The sequence below is a fragment of the Cygnus atratus genome, chromosome 23, assembly GCF_013377495.2.
Source record: "Cygnus atratus isolate AKBS03 ecotype Queensland, Australia chromosome 23, CAtr_DNAZoo_HiC_assembly, whole genome shotgun sequence".
Classification (NCBI taxonomy): Eukaryota; Metazoa; Chordata; class Aves; order Anseriformes; family Anatidae; genus Cygnus; species Cygnus atratus.
This window is the reverse complement of record NC_066384.1, coordinates 4,022,495-4,044,026: the sequence shown is the minus strand read 5'-3', so window position 1 is coordinate 4,044,026 and position 21,532 is coordinate 4,022,495. Positions and strand designations below refer to the sequence as shown.

General features: G+C 57.0%; 3 protein-coding genes across 4 annotated transcripts; all 3 read left to right on the top strand.

Annotated features, from left to right (window-relative positions):
* The first annotated feature begins 923 nt into the window (after window positions 1-923).
* On the top strand, window positions 924-2,575 carry NR0B2 (nuclear receptor subfamily 0 group B member 2). Its single transcript, XM_035562347.1, has 2 exons — window positions 924-1,557; window positions 2,024-2,575. Exons 1-2 carry the CDS (start codon window positions 1,014-1,016, stop codon window positions 2,302-2,304), a joined length of 825 nt encoding a protein of 274 aa, XP_035418240.1. The 5' UTR covers window positions 924-1,013; the 3' UTR covers window positions 2,305-2,575.
* A 3,035-nt stretch (window positions 2,576-5,610) lies between these two features.
* Window positions 5,611-10,823, top strand: GPATCH3 (G-patch domain containing 3). Of its 2 annotated transcripts, none has more exons than XM_035562329.2 (7): window positions 5,611-5,984; window positions 6,341-6,756; window positions 8,074-8,248; window positions 8,621-8,680; window positions 8,955-9,076; window positions 9,229-9,356; window positions 9,883-10,823. In XM_035562329.2, the coding sequence occupies exons 1-7, from the start codon at window positions 5,618-5,620 to the stop codon at window positions 10,100-10,102; spliced, it is 1,488 nt and encodes a 495-aa protein (XP_035418222.1). In that variant the 5' UTR covers window positions 5,611-5,617; the 3' UTR covers window positions 10,103-10,823. The 2 variants fall into 2 exon arrangements, with proteins under 2 accessions (XP_035418222.1, XP_035418223.1); XM_035562330.2 differs by lacking the exon at window positions 9,883-10,823 and adding an exon at window positions 9,689-9,874.
* A 152-nt stretch (window positions 10,824-10,975) lies between these two features.
* GPN2 (GPN-loop GTPase 2) lies at window positions 10,976-16,670 on the top strand. Its single transcript, XM_035562345.2, has 6 exons — window positions 10,976-11,069; window positions 12,150-12,585; window positions 14,128-14,284; window positions 14,475-14,635; window positions 15,412-15,542; window positions 16,050-16,670. The coding sequence occupies exons 2-6, from the start codon at window positions 12,169-12,171 to the stop codon at window positions 16,120-16,122; spliced, it is 939 nt and encodes a 312-aa protein (XP_035418238.1). The 5' UTR covers window positions 10,976-11,069; window positions 12,150-12,168; the 3' UTR covers window positions 16,123-16,670.
* The last annotated feature ends 4,862 nt before the right edge of the window (window positions 16,671-21,532 follow it).

Below are 21,532 nucleotides of genomic sequence, written 5' to 3'. Positions count from 1 at the left end.
CTCCGGCAGGGGGCTTGGACTAGCTGGCCTTTCAAGGTCCTTTCCAATCCCTAACGTTTTGTGATTCTGTGATAGCTGAGAATTCAAGGTGAAAATCTATAAACCTGGCCCTCCCCTGCCCAGTATTTCCCCTGTGACACGTGGGGCCCTGCCTTGCCCACAGGCTCCTGCTGCCCGTGGGATTCCCCAGCAGGCCCCCTGAAATCATTACTCGGATGCTGCCCCTTCCCTAAACCAGCTTCTGATCAGCAGATACAAATACCTGAGCAATTCAAGGTGAAAATCTATAAACCCGGTCCACCCCTGCCCAGCATTTCCCCTGTGACACATGGGGCCCTGCCTCGGGATGAGTCGTTCAGTCCACCCGCTTCCTTAACTGTAAGAGCAGCGAGGCTCCTGTCAACAAGGTTAGGCAAATATCTGCTGATAAAACGACTTCCAGGTTGCTCTTTCCAAGGCCGGAGCACACAGGCCATTTGCCACAGGGCCCTCGCTCCAGACGGGTGCCGTGTGTGTGTGTGTGTGTGTGTGTGTGAACTTCTTGGCAGTGACACCTGCCATATAGTGCTGCCTGATTGCAGCGCGGGGCCTTGGTGCCATGGTACAGCCCGGGTTAATGACTTTGTTTATACTGTTTGGGTAATCGCGATAAGGCCGCCCAACCCGCGCTGCCCCGTCCCCCCGCGGCAGCTGCTGGCGCTTCATTGAGAAAACGGCCATTGACGCCACGCCGAGAACTTGCTGGCCCCAGCCAATCATCCAGGGGACGGCTGCTTTTTTTTTTTTTTTTTTTTTTTTTAATGAGGACCGCTTAATCACAGAGCGGTCAAGGCTGGGAAGGGGTGTTTCACTTGTGACCGAGCCTTATAAGAGCTGGTTTGAGCAGCCATGTGCTGGCAGAGCGGGGAGGACAGGGTATTTCCAGGCTGAGACAGGGAGGAAGTCTACGGCTCTCTCACATCTGCTGCAGCAGGAGCTGAGTTTCACAGAGGATCCGGGCTTCCAGCTCAGCTATGACGACCAGCAGCATGGACGTGGACTGCGAGAGGTGTCAGTGCCAGCAGGAGGACAACCGCACCGCCATCCTTTACAACCTCCTCAGCCAGAACCTGAACCACAGCCGGGGCAGCTGCAGCCCGGCCCAGCAGCGCTGCCTGTGCCACCAGCGCCGGACGGTCTGCCTCCGCACACCCCACGTCACCTGCAAGGCTGCCTCCGATGTGCTGGCGAAAACCGTCAGCTTCATGAAAAACCTCCCTTCCTTCCACCTGCTGCCGCGAGGGGACCAGCTCCTGCTGCTGGACAGCTGCTGGGTCCCCCTCTTCCTCCTGGGGCTGGCGCAGGAGATGGTGACGTTTGAGGTGATGGAGACCCCGGCCCCCAGCATGCTCAAGAAGATCCTCCTCGATGGCCAAAGCAAACGGCAGGAGCCCGAGCGGACGCAGCCCACGCTGGCTGCCGTGCAGCGGCTGCAGTGCTGCCTCAACACCTTCTGGAGCCTGGACCTGAGCCCCAAGGAATACGCCTACCTGAAGGGAGCCATTCTCTTTAATCCCGGTGAGTGCTCAACCCTCTGAGCCCTGCCTGCTGGTAGCAAGAGAAAGCCCTGCACGTGTTAGCATCTAAAAACATATTTCTTGGCTTGGAGTCGCTCAGAGTACGGGCAGGAGCGTGCGTGAGAGCAGAGAGGGCTGCTTGCCTTATCGTTAGCACCGATAATGCAGCTGACAGCTGGAAGGCGGGAAGGAGGGATATTAAATATAGCATTAAAAACAGAGACCTTATCGCTCTGCAAACAACGAAGAGCCCTGTACTTACTCTGTAAAGCTTGTTTGCCCTGTTAACTGTTTTTGCTCCTTCAAAACAGCAGCCCTGAAATAGCCACGTCTCAGCAGTGCTGTGTACATCTTGTTAGCGTGGTGCTCAGAGACTCCCTCTGAGATGCAGGGGAAAGGAATGGGAGAAACCTGCAGCTGTTTTCCAGCCTCCCTCTTCATGGGCTTTTCCTCCTTTCTCTCTGCAGATGTCCCAGGGCTGAGAGCCTCCCTGTACATCGAGAGCCTTCAGCGGGAAGCCCAGCGAGCACTTCAGGAGGTCCTGCGGCCCCTGCATCCTGAGGACCAGGGCCGCTTTGCCCGCATTTTGCTGATTGCCTCCACCTTGAAATCCATCCCTCCTGCCCTTATCACAGACCTCTTCTTCCAGCCCATCATCGGCAACGCAGACATCGTTGGGTTCATCGTGGAAATGCTGTACGAAATCACCAGCAGGCAGCTGGCTCCCACACCACGCATGGCGCTCTGAGACGCTGCGCTCGGCTGCCGGCCTCGTGGGTGCTTCCCAACACCTCACAGGGAGCAGAGAGAATCAGGGAGCGGGGATTTAGTAGGATGGGTGCTTGGACTCTGCAAAGAACTGGCTGTGCATGTGCCTGTCACTAGGATGAGCCTGTAGGACTCAGGGAGGCTTCACAGAGCACACAGGAAAATAACTTGGATTTGGCAGATGTTTATGGCAGCACCTGCTCCACCTGTGCCAGTCTCAGCTTCAGGGAGCACGTGTGTATGTGACTTTCCCTGGCCTATAGCTGGTGATACGTAGCTGCCAGCAAACTCTGACACAGAGCAGATGGGGTTAGAGGCCACTCCAGGTTTTCGCTCAGCGAATCCTTGGTCCCGTCAAAATCAATGTGCATTTTGCTGCTAACTCTGAGATGAGGCTTGGCCTCAGCTGAAACCTGTAACAGCTTGGTTATGCAGTACTTAGGTGTGCTGAGTACCCTGTCTTCAGTGGGATCACGCATAGGGTGTTACTAAGTGGAATTTGGTCTGGGTGAAGCTTTGGTCTATCTCTATTGTGCATGAAATTGTAGCAATATTCATAAAGAATCTTCCTTAAGCACTAAGAGGGGAGAGGCCAGAGTATAAAATCTTACAGGGTGTGCAGGCAGCCAAATTCGTACTTTCTACCTTCCATTAGATTGCATCTTTTCTCCATTATGCCATGAACTGCAACAGGATTGTTTTCAGAGCAATGGACTACCTAAGAGCAGCTAAACCTACGTCATGTAGTGCTGCGTGAATACCAGGGACTCCATCCTACCCATACACCATGCGGTGATTTTAGCAATATTGAGGGTGGCTCAGGCTGTGGTCTTACCTCCATTTCTGTGACAGGAAGAAACTCATTGAGCTGTAACACTGCAGAAACAGGCAGAACTGATTTAGTGGCAGAACAAAACATCCCTGTCTTGAGTTAGAGCAGGTTCTACATGTAGCACGTCTGGAAAGCTCGCTGCTCCTGTCTGCAGCTTTTGCAACAAGTCGAATGTCAGTATTTTATAAGTGAACATTCTTGTGATTTGTATATAAGATACAGTAAATTATTTTTTTAATAAAATGTTTTACACTTCGGAAAATGGCGTTGACTTTCAAAGATGGTGTTAAATTTTTGGGGTTCTAAATTTCCAGAAATACTGGCTGCGGGCCTGGCGTGGGAAGGACGCTAGAGCGAACAGGGACAGAGACTTTCCCCAGAGGCTCTCCGTAAAAATCCTCCTGCCTCCTCATCGCAGGGGAGCGCTGTGATGTGGACACGGGAGCTGATTCACAGCCACGTGGCTCTCAATCTCCTGAGCGCCCAGCAGAGAGAAACTTGCAGAGGCAGCAGAACCACGGCCTGTCCACACGCTGTGCCTTCCTTCACGCGCGCAGCCTCGCCCAGAGGGCTCCCAGCCAGGCGCAGCGCTGGTGCTGGGTGCTGACTCACCTGGATGTTCAGTCATTGCCACCAGGCACCGCGACCACCACGCTTTCCGTGCCTGGTAAAGCCCCATGAGGCCTCCCTGTCCCCTCTTACCCACTGAAACCCCTCAAATTTTAGCCAGCAGCCCAGGGGGAGGACAGACTCTTTTGTCTGTCTGTCCCCCCAGCTCTCACCCCAGCTGCAGAAGGGTGACGGGCTGCTTCCAAGGTGATCTCAGCTCCCGACAGCCATTTTCCATGGGGAAGGAGCGTGTGAGTCACCAGATGATTTCCGCAGGCCCACGCCAGCCACGGGCAGCCATGAGCCACACAGCGGTGACGCGTGCGTGAGTCATGGTGTGTCGGGTGCCAAACAGCCCCATTGCCACGGTGACAGAGGCAAACATTTCGGAACAGGGAAGAGCCCCCAGCCCCTCCGGTCCCAGCAGCTCCTGGGGACAGGATCCCTGCAGGTCCACCTGCACGGTGGAGCCAGCCACAGGTGGTACCTCATGTCACTGCCCGTGACACAGACAGAGAATCCTGGAATCATTAGGGTTGGAAAAGCCCTCCGAGATCATCTGGTCCAACCACCCCCTACCACCACCATCGCCCACTAACCATGTCCCCAAGCACCACGTCCAACCTCTCCTTGAACACCCCCAGGGACGGTGACTCCACCACCTCCCTGGGCAACCCGTCCCAACGCCCGACCGCTCTTTCTGAGAAGAAATGTCTCCTCATTTCCAGCCTGAACCTCCCCTGGCGCAACCTGAGGCCATTCCCTCTGGTCCTATCCCTGGTTACCTGTGAGAAGAGGCCGACCCCCAGCTCCCCACACCTCCCTTTCAGGCAGTTGCAGAGAGCGATGAGGTCTGCCCTGAGCCTCCCCTTCCCCAGACCAAACCACCCCATAGGACTTGTGCTCCATCCCCTCATCCCCCTCACAGGGCCCCCACAGCCCCCCCTTTGCTCCCTCCTTCATGGTGCCCCCAGAGCTGCTCCTTTACTGACTGTAAAGGTAAAGTAGAGGCCAAGCCCTCAGGCTTTGGACCTGGGTGGCACGGGGGGCAGCAGGGACACCCCCAGCACCCAGTAAACCCCAGCACCCAGTGCCCCCAGCACCCAGTAAGATAACTGGAAGCTAATTAAGAAAACTTTACATGGTTGTCATCAGTTTTCTAAGGGATTCTCTTCTGTGAGTTCATATTAAATATATTTTATTCAAATAATAAAGAGGATTTGTTTAATAACTAAGGAATCAGATGTTTGATGTTCTTAATTTCCATTGATGATTAGAGGACTGGAGCACCTGTCATATGAGGACAGGCTGAGCGAACTGGCCCATTTAGCCTGGGAAAGAGAAGACTGAGGGGAGAGATCATCAGTGTGTATGAATATCTGAGGGGAGGGTGTCGAGAGCATGAAGCCGGTCTCTTTTCAGTTGTGCCCAGCGACAGGACAAGAGGCAACGGGCACAAACTGAAGCACAGGAGGTTCCGGCTGAATGTGAGGGGGCACTTCTTTACTGGGAGGTGACAGAGCACTGGGACAGGCTGCCCAGAGAGGCTGTGGAGTCTCCTTCTCTGGAGATACCCAAAACCCGCCTGGACGCCATCCTGCGCAAGGTGCTCTGGGTGAGCCTGCTCTGCAGGGGGGTTGGACTAGGTGATCTTCAGAGGTCCCTGCCAACCTTGGCCATTCTGGGATTGTGTGATTGTGTGATTGTGTGATTTTGGGATTCTGGGATTCAGTGCCCCTCCCCCCCCCCCCCCAATTCCCATTCCCCCCCGCCGCCCACCAGGCGGCGCCCTCCCTCCCTCCCCCTCCCCTCGGGTGTCTGACGTCATCACCTCGCGCCACCCGCGGACAAGATGGCGGCGCCCAGCGGCGGGGCCGGTAATGGCGGCGGGGCCGGCGATGGCGGCGGGGCCGGGGCCGCCCGCTACTGCCTGGTGAGCGGCATCCCGGCCGCGCTGCGCTCCGCACAGCTCCGCTCCTACTTCAGCCAGTTCCTGGAGGCCGGCGGCTTCCTCTGCTTCCACTACCGCCACCGGCCCGAACGGGGCCCGGCAGGCGGCGGGGGGCCGCCGAGCACTTGCTGCTGCCCGGTGGCCGTGAGGCCCGGCCGCGCCCGCCGCTTCGTCCGCATGTACTCGGGGAAGAGCTGGGTCGGGCCCGGCGGTGCCTCGCTGCCCGGCCGCTGCGTCGTGCGCAGGGTCCGCCTCGGCCCCGGGACAGGTAGGACCGGGCACCGGGGGGACAGGGCACCGGGGCTCCCCTCCCCTCCCGACCCGTTTGGCTCCTGTTCCCAGCTGCTTAAAACCCCTCACGGAGGTTTTTAACTCCTTAATTTCATTTTGGGGCAAGAAGATTTGGCTCCGGGTCCCAGCAGCCCGCGTCAGCTCTTAAAACCCCTCACGGAGGTTTTTAACTCCCTAATTTCATTATGGGGCGAGAAGAGACAGTTTTGGGTCTACTCCCCCTCCTTCCCGGGAGGGCCCCGATTTACCTCTCTCCAGTGCACGGTTTGTGTTTGCCCCCCTCACTCCCCCCCCCCCCCAAAAAAAAAAAAAATCGTTCCTTCTCTCTTCCAGCCGCCGAGGCGTTTCCCAGCGGAGCGGACGCGAGGGCCGCAGGCGAAGCCGTCGCGGAAGCAGACTTGAAGCGGCTGCCCGAGTTCAACCCCCCTTCCTGCATGCCTTTCGGGAATGTGGGCACCCCCCTGAGCGTCTTCCTGGAGCTGATCCGTGCCTGCAGGCTGCCTCCCCCGGTCATCAAGAAATTGCAGCTGGATTTCCCGAAGACAGGCTCATGCCGGAGGTATGGGAACGTGCCTTTTGAATACCAGGACACTGAGACAGTTATAGAAGAAGAAAGAGTTTACACCGCCACGGGGGATGAGATCACGGAGGACGAGGGGCCTGTGGCAAGATCTGAGGCGACCGATCCAGCCAGCGCTGAGGAAGATGAGGGGCAGGAAAAGGAGGGAGAGGAGTCGCACTCGGATGACGTAAGTGGAGTTTTCTAGTGCCATCTGAGGTCAGCCTGCAAAGCTGGGGGGGCTGATAGAACCCTCAGAGCTCGTTTTTAACCTTTTAGTTGTATTGTATAAATCACTTGTCTGAAAATGATGTTAAATGTAGTTCTTCGCATCTTGGCGTGCTGAGCCCCTTGGTGCATGTAGCGGTGCAGACGTTAACACCTCTGAAACAGCTTGGCCAAGTTCAGCTGCTTTTGGGTTTCAGCATGAAGGGTTTGGTCCAGAGGAGTGAGCGCAGGCTGCGGCTGGTGCTGCAGGAGGGGACCTCTGCTTGCTGCGCGGCCGGTCGGTCTGGCTCTGCTGTTGCTTGTAAATGAGGTGGCTGGAGACTGGGGAGCACGTTAGTGCTCTGGCAACGACACGCAGAGCAGTACAGGTGGTTCACCTCGAATGCTTCTGCAGTGCAAGTTAGTCATTCAGAGAAAAATGGCTTTCCTGACAAGGACTCCTAGAAAACTGGGCTGGACTGGCTCTCCAGAGACTATCTCGCTCCCCCCAAGAGATGCCTGTCTAGCCTGTTTGCCCAAACCTGAGGCAACACAGTCCCGAGGCAAGCCATTCCCGTTCTTGACTGTCCTGCCACTCTACGCCAGAATTAACTCGTATGGCAGATCTTTGCTGCAATTTTATTCCATTAGGTTCTCCTAGCAACAGCGGACACAGAGAACACTTTGTTCCCTCCTTTACAGACTTCTTATTCAACGGCTGCCTTCGGTCTTTTCTTCTCCAGACTGAGCAACTCTGCTCCTCTGGCCGTTTTTCACAGGCTCTGTTTCCTGGATCTCTAGCTGTTCTTTAGGCCATTCTTTAGCTGGTTAATGTCTCCCTGGAAGGGCTGTGCCCAAAACTGGGCAGGCAGCATAAAGCTGTCAGCCTGATCTGTGGCGGTGCCAGCCAGCTTCTCTTCTGGAACTGATACAATCTCTTTAGGGATCGACTGGAGTGGAATTAATTTGTTGCTGGTGCTGACTTTACGTACAACACACCTGCTCCTTAAATGGGCATCTCCGCGTTACAGATCGGGTACGCTGCTGAAAGCATGCCGTGAAGTGGGTGTGATGTGGTATTTTTCACCACTTCTGTCTGCTGACTCTGAAGATGGCATTAGTCAGGGGAATGAGGTCATCAGCGCCGGTCGTGTCAGTGCCTGAAAGCAGCAGGCTGAGACGAGCTCTGTCGACAAAGCTGTTTCGTAGGGAAGGCATTGCAACGGGCCGTGAGGGTCAGGGAGTGGAAAGGAGGCTCTGTGCTGCTGGTGTCACCCACCTCTCGCTGGTTCCTTTGCAGGACAATGACACCTGTGAGGAGTGGGAGCGACATGAGGCTCTGCACGAGGATGTGACGAAGCAGGACCGCGTGGAGGAGCGGCTCTTTGAGGAGGAGATCGAGCTGAAGTGGGAGAAAGGAGGCTCCGGCCTCGTCTTCTACACGGATGCTCAGTACTGGCAGGAGGAGAATGGAGGTAATGGTGGCGTCTGTGTCACTGAGCTACAAACTGACCACCGCAGGCTGGGGACTGGGGGCCCAGCCTGCAGGAGCGGGTAAATTGGGTACAGTCCTTCTGGTCCAGCTGCAGATATAGGCAGGCATCTTGCCATCACTTTTTAAACCTTCCCTTGATCAAAAAACCTTCAGAGGTTCAGTCCAATGACCAGAGACCCCTCTGGTCCTACTGGCAGCCTCTTGGGTAACCACTGTGGCTTGAATAGTCTCTAATACCCCATTCCTTCCCATTTTGTTAGAGAAAATAGGGGGCTTGGCCACTGGCAAGCAGCTCTTCTTTGTCAGGCTTCCACAGCCACCACCAAAACTGGTTCTTTCCTTCTCTTGGCAGACTTTGATGAGCAGACTGCGGATGACTGGGATGTGGACATGAGCGTCTACTACGACAAAGGTATCTGAGCTTGGAAAAACTCCTTAGGAAATGGGGGAGGTTGGGAAGTTCTGACCCTGGAGGCTTTTTGACGTGGGGAACGTTTTGCCTCTGCCATCCTTTGAAAGCGTCCAAGACGTCAGAGCACTTGAAACGACATTTTTCTCATCTGGCTGTGAGAGCTGCCAAAAAGAACAGGTTCTACCTCCTTGTTGTGTGGTGCTCTGGGGGAAGTCACAGCAGCAAACAGCTTTCTTGGGCTGTGCTGCTCTGACTCCTGCTTCTCTCTCCTTAGATGGAGGCGATAAGGATGCTCGGGACTCGGTCCAGATGTGGTTGGAACAGAGACTCCGGGATGGCTTGGAGGATGGCTCCGTTTCAGGGCAGCAAATCGGCACCTTTGAGAGATACACCAAGGTGAGCTTTGGATACGTGCTTCGGAGTGGATGGGGCAAGGCGGGAAGGGCTGTGGTGGCAGTGCTCAAAGGGTGTGGGTTTTGGAGGAGGAGGGTTCTGGGAGATGAAGATGGGCTTTGTCCGCCAACTCTGACATTTTTCTCCTCTCCCAGGGCTTTGGCAGGAAGGTGCTGGAGCAGCAGGGCTGGATGGAAGGGCAGGGGCTGGGGAGCAGCAACTCTGGAATGGCCGAAGCTCTGGACAACGAGGGTCAGAATCCCAGATGCAAGAGGGGGCTGGGGTAAGTACTCTGCCCTGCCCTTCCAGCCTGTGTTTGGAGCCTCTTCCTGGGCTCTCTGAGCTGCTACTGCAGCTAAATGGCAGCAAAAGGGGTGGAGTGTGAACCAGAACAGTAAGGCTGTCCCAGGGATCCGCTGTCCCCCGTGCAGCAGGCAGTAGGGCCTGCACAGCACTCCAGAACTGAACGCGTTGCTCTTCCTAGCAGCCCAGCATTCGTGAAGGGGCTCGTGCTAGATCAGGAGGGGAACCGTTTTCAGGCTCATGCATCACAAAAACACAGGGGAGCTGTGCTCAGGAATTAAGGATCACCTCTGCTACAGTTTTTTTTTGTAGGGAAAGCCCAAGTGAGCTGAGGAAGACCTGTGTGCCTTGAGGGCTGGCTCTTGTTCTAGGGACATCTCACAGACAGGAACAGGACAACTGCACCAGCTCAGTCCTCCCTTGTAGCACGTGGAGGAGATAGTCTGGGGTTACAGGGGTGTCCCACTGCCTCAGTGTTGTACCTAACACCACCTGCTTCCTTCTAGATACCACGGGGAGAAACTGCCAATGTTCAGCAAGGTGAAGAAGCCCCGGCGGGACGCTTCCGTCCTCATCTCGACCATCTACGATGACCCTGACCCCATGGACAGCGGTGATCAGCTCCTCAGGCGCCAGCCGCCCACTGCCATGAAGTACAGACAGGACATGCCATTTGTCCGGGCATCACGGGGCACCCTGGAGAGCTTCAGTGCCCAGTCACACTGAGTAAAGACTGTCAGAGCTTTTTTTTAACTAGTGCTGCTCCTGTCAACCGCAGGCTGGCTCCTGCTGGTCTTGAGTCTGGAGCAGAGTGTTCATATATTTATTTTTGGAAGAAAGAATCTTTTAAAAAAACAAAACCAAAACCTGGTTGTCTTTTTTTTTTTTTTTCTCCTCCTTGAACCACTCTACTGAGAGGGGGGAATATATGTTCACTGGGAGCGGAGTGGGTGTTGCGTTTTATACTGGAGCTTTAAAGCTGATACTCCTGCCTGGATCAGCTGAGCCTGTGTGCTAGGTCTGCAGCCAGCTCATCCCAAAAACTAGAGCTCGTAGATCATGGATCCTTGAGACCTAGGGGAGGACAAGTACAGACAGGGCCAGCTGTGGCAATGTAACTGTCCTGCAGAAAGCTTGCTGCTGGCCCGCAGCTTCGTCTTGCTTGGGCGTGACGATCCCACAGTCCCGGGAGAAACTCACCGGGATGAAAGACGTGCCCTGGCAGCCTTTGGGAGGCGTCTCCCTGTGGCTGAGTGTAGCGGCTGCTTCCTTCCATGGCTCTCCAAGACCAATTCCAGGCTGCGGAGTCCCTTGGCCTGAGTGCTTTCATCCCGGTGACCTGGTATTGTGGCGTTAAATGTGGATTAGGTGTCCTCTGTGCCAGCGGGCTCTGGCTTGGCCCTCTTGCTGACTTTGCACTCCTTGATTAAACACCTCGGGGACCGTGCAGGGTGATTTCACTTCGGCGAGACGGAGTGGGAGGGTTGGGTGTGTGCGGGAGGGGAAGCGCCGGGGCCGGGACTCGAACCCGCGGACCCAGGGCTCGGAGCCGTTGGGGCGCGGGTTCGAGTCCCGGCTGCTCCGCGTCCCGCCGGCCGCCAGGGGGCGCCGTGGGGGCGGCCGCGCCCGGCCCGGAACGCGGGGAGCGGGGCCCGAGGCCGCCCGGAGCCGAGGCGGGGGCACCGGGGTGGCGGTGAGCGGCCGGGGGGGGCGCGGGGGGGACGTGAGAGGCACGGGGCGGACCTGGGGACGTGGGGGCTAAGAGGGGACACGAGGGGACGTGGGGGGGCACGGGGGTAGGGGAGACGTGCGGGGGACGTGGGCAAGGAGGGGGGCGTGGGGGGACATGGGGGGGCACAGGGGAAGGAGGAATATTGGGGAGGAAGGGGGGACACGAGGGACATGAGGGGCATGGGGGGGACATGGGGGCGTGGGGGCAAAGAGAGGACACGAGGGGACGTGGGGGGGCGCAGGGGAAGGAGGGATGTGGGGAGGGAGGGGGGACATGGGGGGGCACAGGGGTAGGGGGGACATGGGCGAGGAGAGGGGACATGGGGGGGGAATTAGGTCAAGGGGGGGAAGAGGGGATAGGGGAGGATGTGGGGGACACGCAGGGGGGAAATTGGGGTGGGGGGAGAGCAGGGTGATGTGGGGAGAGGGGACGTTGTGGGGAAATGGGATGTGGGAACTGGGGGAAGGGGGGACATGGGGAGGAGAAAGGGATATGGGGTGTGGGAAGGGGCATGGGGGAGAGGGGGCATGTGGGGACATGGGGAGAAGAGGGGGTAGGTGGAGAGGGGGGGGACGTGGGGCTAGGTGGGGAGGAGAGGGGACAGAGGGGACATGGAGGGTCAGGGCACGGGGACACGGGACTGGAAGAGGGGCCTGGGGACATGCTGCACCCATTGAGGGAATATAGGGGTGCTGTCACACCAGGAAGTGCCCAACGGGATTAAACTCACCCCAAAGGCAGGCAGGAGAAGGGACCTGCGCCCTACAGCACAGCCCTGCAGCTCTCGTTGGGGTTTTGTACCAGTTTTCAGCTGTGGCGTGAGGGGCTGGGCAGGCAGGGGGGTGACAGGGACAGCGTAGTGACCAGGTCCTAAGGCAGGGGGTGACAGCAGCGAGCGGGGCAGCGCTCACACAGCATCGCTTTCCCTTCCTCTCCTCCTGCTCCTTGGCTCTGAATTCCCTGCTGGGCCTAAGACCCAGCCATGGTGTTCTTATTAATGCAAACGAGATGGTAAATGGGAGCTTTTCCTGCCTTGCCTAGGAGAAGGAAATGAGCCGACATGTCTGAGGGCAGCAAGGGGAGCTCGCTGGCCTTCGGCCAGGTGGTGATCGGGCCGCCGGGCTCCGGGAAGACGACCTACTGCCACGGCATGCAGGAGTTCATGGGCAGGATCGGGCGCAAGGTGGCCGTGGTGAACCTGGACCCCGCCAACGAGGGGATGCCCTACCCGTGCGCCGTGGACATCTCCGAGCTCATCACCCTGCCCGACGTGATGGAGAGCTTGAAGCTGGGCCCCAACGGGGGGCTGATCTACTGCATGGAGTACCTGGAGGCCAACCTCGACTGGCTGCAGGAGAAGCTGGCCGCTTTCAGGGGTCACTACTACTTGTTTGACTGCCCGGGGCAGGTAGAGCTCTACACCCACCATAGCGCCCTGAAGAACGTCTTTGCCCAGATGGCCAAGTGGAATTTCAGGGTGGGTTCTGGGCTCTGCAGGGAGCTGGGATCAGCGCCCGGCACTGCACTTGTGCAAGGGGCTCTGAGGCTGTGTACCATGTGGTCGGGGCTTTTGATTGTGGATGTGGGTACTAATGACTGTTTTCTTCTCTAACCTGTTTGCCCTTTCATGTGAAAGTGCTTTATCGGGGGAGGAGAGGAATGTGTCCCCATTTTATGCTTGGAGGGATTGGCAAGAGCAGCTTGTGCAGGGCGTTTAATGCAGTGTCATTATCATGAACAGAAACAGATTCCTTCCTCCCAGTCTTACTCTTCTTGAAGGTCCTGTCCACAGAGCTCATGTGCTTTATCTGTCGGTGCTATATTTTGGAGCAGGGAGGGAGATGTGCGTGCAGGGTGAGTGGGGGATCCTTTGCATCGCACTGTGAGAAATTCAGGTGTCATCTCAGGCCCTACCTGCCACTCCTGCAGCCAAACCAAATCGCTGTGCACGCTGTAATACGTGCTCTGTGCTTTCTTGCACAATGGAAGATGCAAATTAGGAAGTGCAGGTGAGAAGAGTCCCATAACCAAGCTAACTTGCCTACGTTGCATTTGTTTTGCATTTGGGCCAAACCATGAATGTGCAAACCACGTACGGTGTGAGCAAGAACGGCAAGTTCATTTGCTTGAGAATGTCACTGGGAATCTGTACATTACAATTCATTTTTATTCAAATAAATGTACATGAAATTGTAGTTACTAAAAAAACAGATAGTTACGCTCCTGTTTTGATGCTCACTGGAGTGCTTACACCTGCCTGTGAGCTTCAAACTGGCATTTTTTTGCTGCAGAAGCAGAGCCGTGACTCAGCCACACAGGACTATAGAGCCCTGACTTTGAGTAACATTGTGTAACAGGCAGTAACTTACCAGAGATCTTAGACCACATTGTTACAGCTGCATGAAACACGGGGAATCAAACGACTCATTAATTTAATTATTAATTATTATTTCAAACCACATGACAATTGTTTCTCCCTGTTGAGTGAGGTGTGCTACGGTTACTGCTGCCGAGTGTATGCTGTGCGTGAGCATTCCTGTGGGGAGCGTGGAAATCTTGAGGTAGTCGTGTAGTTCAGGAGAGTTAGCCCACCTGCCACCCCAAAAACCTGCGGAGTACAGACAAGAAGGGAAACTTCATCTGCAAAGAAGGAAGCCCTGAGAAACAGGAGAGCAGTCGCAGGTTTTACAGTGTCCTTAAGTGCTGCTGGTGCAGCCTAGCATGCCAGAAGCCTTCCCACGGCCCTTTCTGTGCACCAGCACCCTCAGTCCTGAATCCCCCAGGTGGTCCACAGGTGTGAAAGTGGAGATAGGTGGATCTATGCATGTATGAGCAATCGTATATTCATATAGGATGTTTTATGTACACAAGCTGGAAGGTAGGTGGTAACTTTCCCTACATAGGAGTCTGTGTGGTTGTAGTTAGAGCTGAAAGGGTTGTCGTGCTCAGACTGTCCCAAAAGCAAGCGGATGGGCTCTTTACTGACCTTGTGCTGTCCCTCTGTGCCTTGGCTCCCCAGCTGGCTGCAGTGCATTTGGTGGATTCTCACTACTGCACAGACCCCGGCAAGTTCATCTCTGTGCTCTGCACGTCGCTCTCCACCATGCTGCACGTGGAACTGCCCCACGTGAATGTCCTCTCCAAGATGGACCTGATCGAGCAGTACGGCAAGCTGGGTAAGAGACTTTGCTGAGGGGGAGACGTGGAGCAGGGCAGCGTCAGATGCAGATTAGTTGCTTGGGTACGGGTTTTTTTTTGGGTCAGGGAAATGGTGCAAATCTCACTGGGTTCTTGGTGGTATCCTCCGGCCGGGGAATCACCAGTGTTTACAAATTGCCTTCAGAGTTTCTTGCTGTTTCCCTGCAGCTTTCAACCTGGATTATTACACAGAGGTCCTGGACCTCTCTTACTTGGTTGACCATTTAGCTTCTGACCCCTTCTTCAGAAATTACCGCCGCCTCAACGCGAAGCTGGTGGAGGTGATCGAGGACTACAGCCTGGTGTCCTTCGTTCCGCTCAACGTCCAGGTGATGCAGCAGGAGGAGAGGGGTGGAGAGAACAGGGAGCACTGGATACGTAGCCAGCATGTTTGGTGGCAGCTAGGGTACAGTTGAGTGTTCAAAAGTGGGGGGGAAGGATGAGTTCTGCAAGGGCAACACACAAAATTCAACGTTGCCTCTGCCTGCTCCTGCCCCCAAAACTGGCTGTGAAAAATAGAGCCATGAGGGCTGAAAAGCTTTGCTATGAAGAGACTCAGGGTTGTAGGAGGACAGTGACATGCGCCCAGACTTGTAAATGTTCTGTGGCAGCCAAAGGAAAAGGAAAACCTAATGAGCTTGGGGCTATGTGGGCCTTGTGACCTGGGGTGGGGAATTAAGACTCCCCCTCCATGCAGGTCTTCTGAACCTGCGTTTCAATTCTGAGCAAACTATTACCTGGAACGTCGTTAAGTCAGGGAGCACAAAATAATTTGAAGATGGGAGGAGTACCTTTGTGAGGAAGGGCTGAAAATGTTAATTCTGTAGCTGGTGGAAGTGTCGACAAAGGGATAGGCTGAGACGAGCGGTGATGAAAGGGAGCGAGAGGGTGGAGGGTGTCAGCCCGTCATGTATTCCGACCCCAAGGGGGAGCTTCTCCTTGTCTTGTCACCCCTCTGGGCTCAGGGAGGCAGGGAAGCGTCATCGGGGCTTTGGGTGCTGTTTGGGTGGCCCTGAGCCTCGGGAAAATCTGCGGTAAAGCCCAGCGTGAGCTCCCGCCTCCGGGGAGGACCAGGTTCCTTGTGTGTCATCTCCCTCCCTTTCAGGATAAGGAGAGTATGCGGCAGGTGATGCAGGCCGTGGACAAAGCCAACGGCTACTCCTTTGGAGACCAGGAGCACAGGAGCCTGGAAGCCCTGATGTCGGCAGCAGTTGGAGCAGATTTCCACTTTACTTCGTATCCTTCACTGCTCCTCGGTTGTGTTAAGTTTTAATTTCTCCTGTATGGGTTTGGGAAGAGGGCCTGGAGGTGGTACGGCAGCTCGCAGGTTATTTGTAACACCTGATGCTGTTCAGTGGTTTACAGGCAGCGAGTCAGTACAGCTCAGCCCAGACCTTCGCGTGCAGCTGTCCACGTCAAAGCCACCACGTTTATTGCTAATTGATATTGTAAACGTGGGAGGAATCTTCTGACAACTTTCCTCTCGTTCAAACTCACTTGGACTGTTTCGTTGCATTTTGTCCAAACCATACAATTGATTCTCCTGTACTTGTCAAGTCTGGGATCAGCCCGAGCCAGAAATAACTCAGGTGATGCGTGCTGCTGCCAGTACTGCTGTCTTCCTGCCAGCCTTCGGGCTAATGTTGGGGTTGGTTCCTCGCTGAGAACGTTAGAGCTCCTTGCAGAAGGGAGTGTTTGAGCCCTGCCCTGCTGCCTTGTTTTCCTTAATTAGTGTGTTATCAGCACACTTGCAGTGCAGGAGAAGTATGTGCAATCTCGGGACAAGACCGTGGAAGAAGAAGTGATGGATATGTAACACACCCGCCTCTGCCGCAGCTGCTCTCTGCTTTGACAGCTCTCCTTCCCTTGCCGGGAGTCGAAGGGAGGCTCCGTGTCGTCTGACTCAGACCAAGTGAAAGCCTTTCCATGCAGAAGTCTGGCTTCCGGACTCCCTTGCTGTGGGGATTTGACCTCTTGTGTTTCAGCCCCACTGCACAGAGCAGCGTTTTTGTGGAAAGGCTGTGGCTGAGAGCAAGGCAAGCAAGGGAGGTTTAGCCAGGGGAAGGCATGGTTAGCAAGAGAAGAGAAGCTGGGTGAAGGAGACTAACCTTTGCCAAGTCTTCTCCTCCCCATCACGACCAAGATGGAGTCAGAGAAAGAAAAATCAGTTTGCGTTGTCTCTTTTATAGTGAGACTTGGCATAAGTTCTAGGTTTACTGCCTAGGAGGATTGTACACAGTCCTCATAGGAACATCCAGGCTGAGAAGCCTCCAATCTGTCTCAAGGAGGACAGAAAGATGGTTGTTTTTCTTTTTTTTAAATAATGATGGACTCTTTCTTAATAAAACACTTCTTCGTCTCGCTTTCATCTTGTGAGTTTGCTGAACCTGAATAAATAAAACCGAGTGCTACAAAGCCCGGGGCTAAAAAGCCTCTGGTGGGAACGTCACAGCAGCTGTTGCGTTGTGTACTTTGCAGAAATGTGCCGTGTTTGCGACGTCGTGTTCCTCTATGATCTGCTTGAGAACAGACAAAGTCTTTGCTGGAGGGAGCAGGGAAGAGCGGCTGTGGGATGTGAAAGCAGGTCACTTCCCGCGCGCGCCTCTCCAGGGGCTGAGTGCTGGCGTTCGGTGCGCACGCAGCGCGCTGACAGCGGTGCAGAAACTGCGAACGCGGCTTTTGGGAGCTTTTGATTAAGAAAGACCCTGTGTGACTCAGCAGGAGTTTGGAGCACATCATTTCCATCTACGTCCTTCCCCGGCTGCTGGCTTGTCTGCTCTCAGCCACCTTTTTCTGGGCTTTTTTTTTTTTCCTGCAATACCTTCCTCTGATCCCAAATCCTGGGGCTTACCCATTTCCTACATAATTATAATAATACATCCTGACGGTGACGGCCGCAGCCCCCAGACCTCCCAAGCCACCTGCTCCACGTCCCAGCTGCAGATGACAGCTTGGGACCAGAGGTGCTGGGGAGGTTGGGGTGGTGGAAAGCAGCTCCCGCAGTGGCTTACGGGCTGGGAGCAGGGTCCCAGCTCGGTGCAGACGCAGCGTTCTGCCCAAGACCTTGCCAAAAGCAGCACAGCTCCTTGCAGCACACTTTGTCCCTTTGCAGTGCGACTGCAGACCAGTGGCTCGCTATCAAAATGGGACTGGGGGCTTGCCTGGCAGGCACGGAACTAAATTTTTCCTTTCCACAGCTTTGTGGCCAGAATTTGGAAAAATCCAGACAAGAAGCACTCAGGGGAAGAAGGGGATGAAGACCCATGCTTCCACTCACACAGAGACATGGTTGTATTTAGCCGATCGGTACGTGATGAAAGACATTTCAAACATAAATCAAATTCCTGTCTCCTGCCCCTACGTGAACACTTTCCCTGAGAGCCCAGGGGCTTCCCTGGGTATTCCTGGCTGAAACCTGGCAGCTGCCTCTCAGTGCTATCTCGGGCTGCAGGGCTGAAAGCCAATCTAACCATAACCAGAGCTGAAACTCCAGCCTTGCGTCGGTCCTGTGGGCTTCTCCTGGTCATCTCTGAGCCCTGCAGTTGCTATAAAGGGATGGAAGACGTGAGCATTTAAAAAAAAAAAAAAAAAAAAAGTGAACTTTCTGGCTGATTTTTCATGGCTTTGAGAGATTTGGTGGCTTAAAAGGGTACGGTCAGGTCAAGCCAGAGTTATGCAAGAGCCATCAAAGCTTTTGTGGCCGCTCTGCTTTTGCGCTTTAACACCTGTGCAGCATCTGCAACCCCAGCCCTGCAGTGCTGTGCCAGCGCCGAAGAAAATGAAAAAATCGGAGGCAACACGAAGTCCTGAGCCCGGGGAAGCTCTGCCATGGCCAAGAAGTGCTGAGGGTGGCTCTGCAGCCTGGTCCTGTGCCCGCACATCCCCATGCCGGGAGGGGACGGCTCCGGGGGCTGAGGGAGGTGACACCCTGGCTCCCGTCGCTCCCCGTTGAGCAATCGGGCACGGGGCCAGCATTAGTCACGAAGGCACAGCCCTGGGGGGGCCCGGCTCTGGGCCGAGCTGGGCCTTCCTGCCCCGGCCCCCCTCCAGGTGCTGCGCCCACCCCGACACTGGGGATGGGGAATTGGGGGGGGGGGTGGCTTCGGCTGCAGGTGCTGAGCGGGGGTTTGGTGTGTCCCCGCTGCTTCCAGCCCCATCCCTTGCCTTGAAGCAAAAGGGACACAAATTATTGGGTCCTGGGATGAAATGGCAAGTATTTGGGGCTGGTGTGGGCACACCAGGGCTCAGCCTCGTGGGGCTGGGCAGTGCACGGACAGACTCACGGACACCTCCAGGCACCGCACCCACCCAAAACACCTGCCCAAGACCAGAGCAACCCCACCACCACCAGCCTCGGGGGTCCTCCAAGCCAGCCATTAGGGCAGCACCCACCACAGGCACCCCAAAAGCTGCCATCCCAAACCCCTGGGAGGGGGCTCAGCTGCTGCCACCCACCCAAAACCAGCCTGGGGACAAGGGACAAGACTGGCTGTGGGTCCTGCCACCCTCCAGATTTTGCAGGCAGCATGGCTGGGGCAGCAGAGACCCATTTCAGTAGCCTTAAACCCATGGCTACTAGCCATGGCATTGGGGAGGCAGCCCCAAGGCATGGGGCTAGGGCAGGTCCCTGCTCCCAGAGCCTGTCCCCAGCCCTTCCCAGGGTGGCTCTGGGCTGGGGACACTCCCTGGCCCCAGGCACCCCAAGTCCCTTTGCTCTGCTGGTGCCCCAGACATTAAATCCCAGTGTGTGGCTCTGCTGTGCCCCGTTCCTGAGTGGTGCCAGGGATGCCTGAGCATCCTCCGGATGGGTGAGGGGGGGGGATAAGGACAGGGACAGGCGGTGCACAGCTGCTGACAGCGGTGTTGTGAGGCCTGAGGGCTCCCTCCCAGCCCCAAAAAGCCACCGGACCGGCTGGGAGGCCAGAGAGCATCACCTCCTACACGGCCCCGCCACGCTGCAATTTGGGGCGCTGCTGAAATCTGTGGCTGCCCGCTTACCTCCTCCTGGGAGGCCGCATTGTCCTCCAGCCTCCCCAGCCCCCAGAAGCAGCAGGGACCAATGGCCATCCCTGCGTCCCCCCAGGCTGGGCCCGCTCTGGGCACCACCAGCCCCGCTGTCCCCTCCCTGTGTCCCCAGCCCTTGGGGTGAGGGGCCAGCAAGGGCCCGTGGCTCGTTTTTCACGTCTGCCGGCCCTACTTTGGCTAATTACAAGTCTGGGGCCGGTTCCCAGGCTGGGTGTGCTCAAGGCCAGGTGGAGGCCAAGCAGGGGGGCCCCTCACTGTCCCCCCACCAAGAGAACCGGCTCCGCTCCCACCACCACCAAGGGACCTTCCCAACCGGGACCCCCCCCCCCCGACCCTGTCCTCCATCCTCAGCCCCAGGTTTTGTGCCTCAGCTCCAGCCCAGTGCTGGGGCGGGGGCTCGCAGGCCTCCCCCCCCCCCCCCACAGCAGTGCCCCGCAGGGCGCTGATCTGGCTCTGCCCCGGGAGCTGCGGCCGGGCGAGCAGGTTCTGCTTCGCGCAGCCTCCCACAGCCAACGCGTTCCCACGGCGGAGCCCTCTCGAACCTCACCACGGCACCAACTTCACCCTGCACCCCCTGGGTCGCTTCCCTGCTGTGCCTCAGTTTCCCCCAAACCCCGGGTTTGGCCGTGCTTAAGCCCGGTGAGGGGGCGTCCCCACGCAGGGACCCCGCAGAGGCGGCGCGCCCTGAGTCACGGCGCGCTTCCTCCCGGCATCCCGGCGTTTCCCATCAAAGGCCGGGTCCTGCCCAGCGCGGCCCAGCCCTGCTGCGCTTGATCTGATGAGCTCATAGCCCAGGGTGCCGTGACTGTATTTTATTGTAATGAGCCTCTCGTGTTGAAACTTGCGCTCCACGAGCTGCGCCCTTCGCCGTGGCCGGGCGCCAGGGCCAGAAGTGCTGAGCTTTCCCCCTGCGCTGGCGCATCCAGGCCTCGATGGGGAACGTCGCCACCCTGATGGGGAGGACATGGTGTCCCTCCCCGTGTCGCTGTTTCAGGAGAACCCCTGCTTAGCCATGGAGGAGAACTTGGCGGGGGGGGGGGAACCTGGTGACCATCCCCTGCTTGCACAAAGGTCCCTTGGCCATGGGTTTTGGGGCACTGTGTGTTGTATGATGGGGATGGGGACATCCTAGGGATGAGGACACCACGGGGATGGGGACACCCTGGGGATGAGGATGCCACAGGGATGGGGATGACACAGGGATGGGGACACCACAGGGATGAGGCTGACACAGGGATGGGGGACACGACAGCGATGAGGACACAACAGGGTGGGGACACCCCGCTGCAGGGCTGGGGACCTGGGACATCACCTCAGCTCTCTTACCAGGGCTACCCAAACCTTCTCCCCTTGGAAACCCCACCTGGAGAGCCCTTTCCCGGCACACCCCCCCCCCCCCAGGGGCTCAGTGAGCACCTCGACACCTCACTGCAGGGCTGGGGGGAGGCCACAAGCATCCAGACGGGTGCTCGGGGGGGGGGGGGGGGGGGGGGGAGCGCTGCGGACCCCGGCCGCTCCCCGGCACAGCGGGGCAGGAGGTGATGCCGGTGCCTGGCGGCTGCAGGAGCTGCCTGGGCATGTGTGCGGAGGGGGGGGCGGGGGGGGAAGAGACGAGGCAACCACAGAGGCAGGCGTGCACGAGACGGTTTATTGGAGACGCACAGAGGCTTTGACGATTCATGACCCCCCCCCCCCCCCCCCAAACCCCCCCTCTTTCTCTTTTCCCCATCCCGTCCCATCACCTCCTCCCGCCGCCTCGGGGGACCGGCAGCGTGGCTCCAGCCCCCCCACCCCTGGATGGTGGGTTTGGAGGTGCCACAAACCAGGCAGCCCCCTGCTTCCATCTAAAATGTTAAATTTTGGGGGGTGGGGGGGACTCGCAGTACTCTAGGAAGGGAGATGGAGGCATCCTCCTTCCTCCCCTCCCCTCCCCCCCCCCCAAAGTAAAGAGCATGAGGGAGAGGGAAGGGGAGGACCTGCCAAAGCCACCCCAGCAAACACCACACATGGCCCCCACTCCAGCACCCAACCTGGGGGGGGCGGGGGGGGGAGGGTGGGGAGGGGGCTGAGATGCCTTCCCAAAAGAAAAAAAAAAAAGAAAAAAAAAAAAAAAGGGAAGAGACACCGAAAGGTGGGGAGGAAGGAGGTGTTGGGGGGGGGGGGGGAAGGGGGCTGCCGGTCCCTGGCCCCGCGGGGGCCGT

Bases quoted from the DNA above. Each gene is read 5' to 3' on its own strand.
- GPN2 (XM_035562345.2), top strand. From the start codon at position 12,169: ATGTCTGAGGGCAGCAAGGGGAGCTCGCTGGCCTTCGGCCAGGTGGTG. The intron at 14,636-15,411 runs GTGATGCAGCAG...CCTCCCTTTCAG, and splicing joins TCGTTCCGCTCAACGTCCAG to GATAAGGAGAGTATGCGGCA. The intron at 15,543-16,049 runs GTATCCTTCACT...GTGTGTTATCAG, and splicing joins GCAGATTTCCACTTTACTTC to CACACTTGCAGTGCAGGAGA.
- NR0B2 (XM_035562347.1), top strand. From the start codon at position 1,014: ATGACGACCAGCAGCATGGACGTGGACTGCGAGAGGTGTCAGTGCCAG. The intron at 1,558-2,023 runs GTGAGTGCTCAA...TTCTCTCTGCAG, and splicing joins AGCCATTCTCTTTAATCCCG to ATGTCCCAGGGCTGAGAGCC.
- GPATCH3 (XM_035562329.2), top strand. From the start codon at position 5,618: ATGGCGGCGCCCAGCGGCGGGGCCGGTAATGGCGGCGGGGCCGGCGAT. The intron at 6,757-8,073 runs GTAAGTGGAGTT...GTTCCTTTGCAG, and splicing joins AGGAGTCGCACTCGGATGAC to GACAATGACACCTGTGAGGA. The intron at 9,357-9,882 runs GTAAGTACTCTG...GCTTCCTTCTAG, and splicing joins AGATGCAAGAGGGGGCTGGG to ATACCACGGGGAGAAACTGC.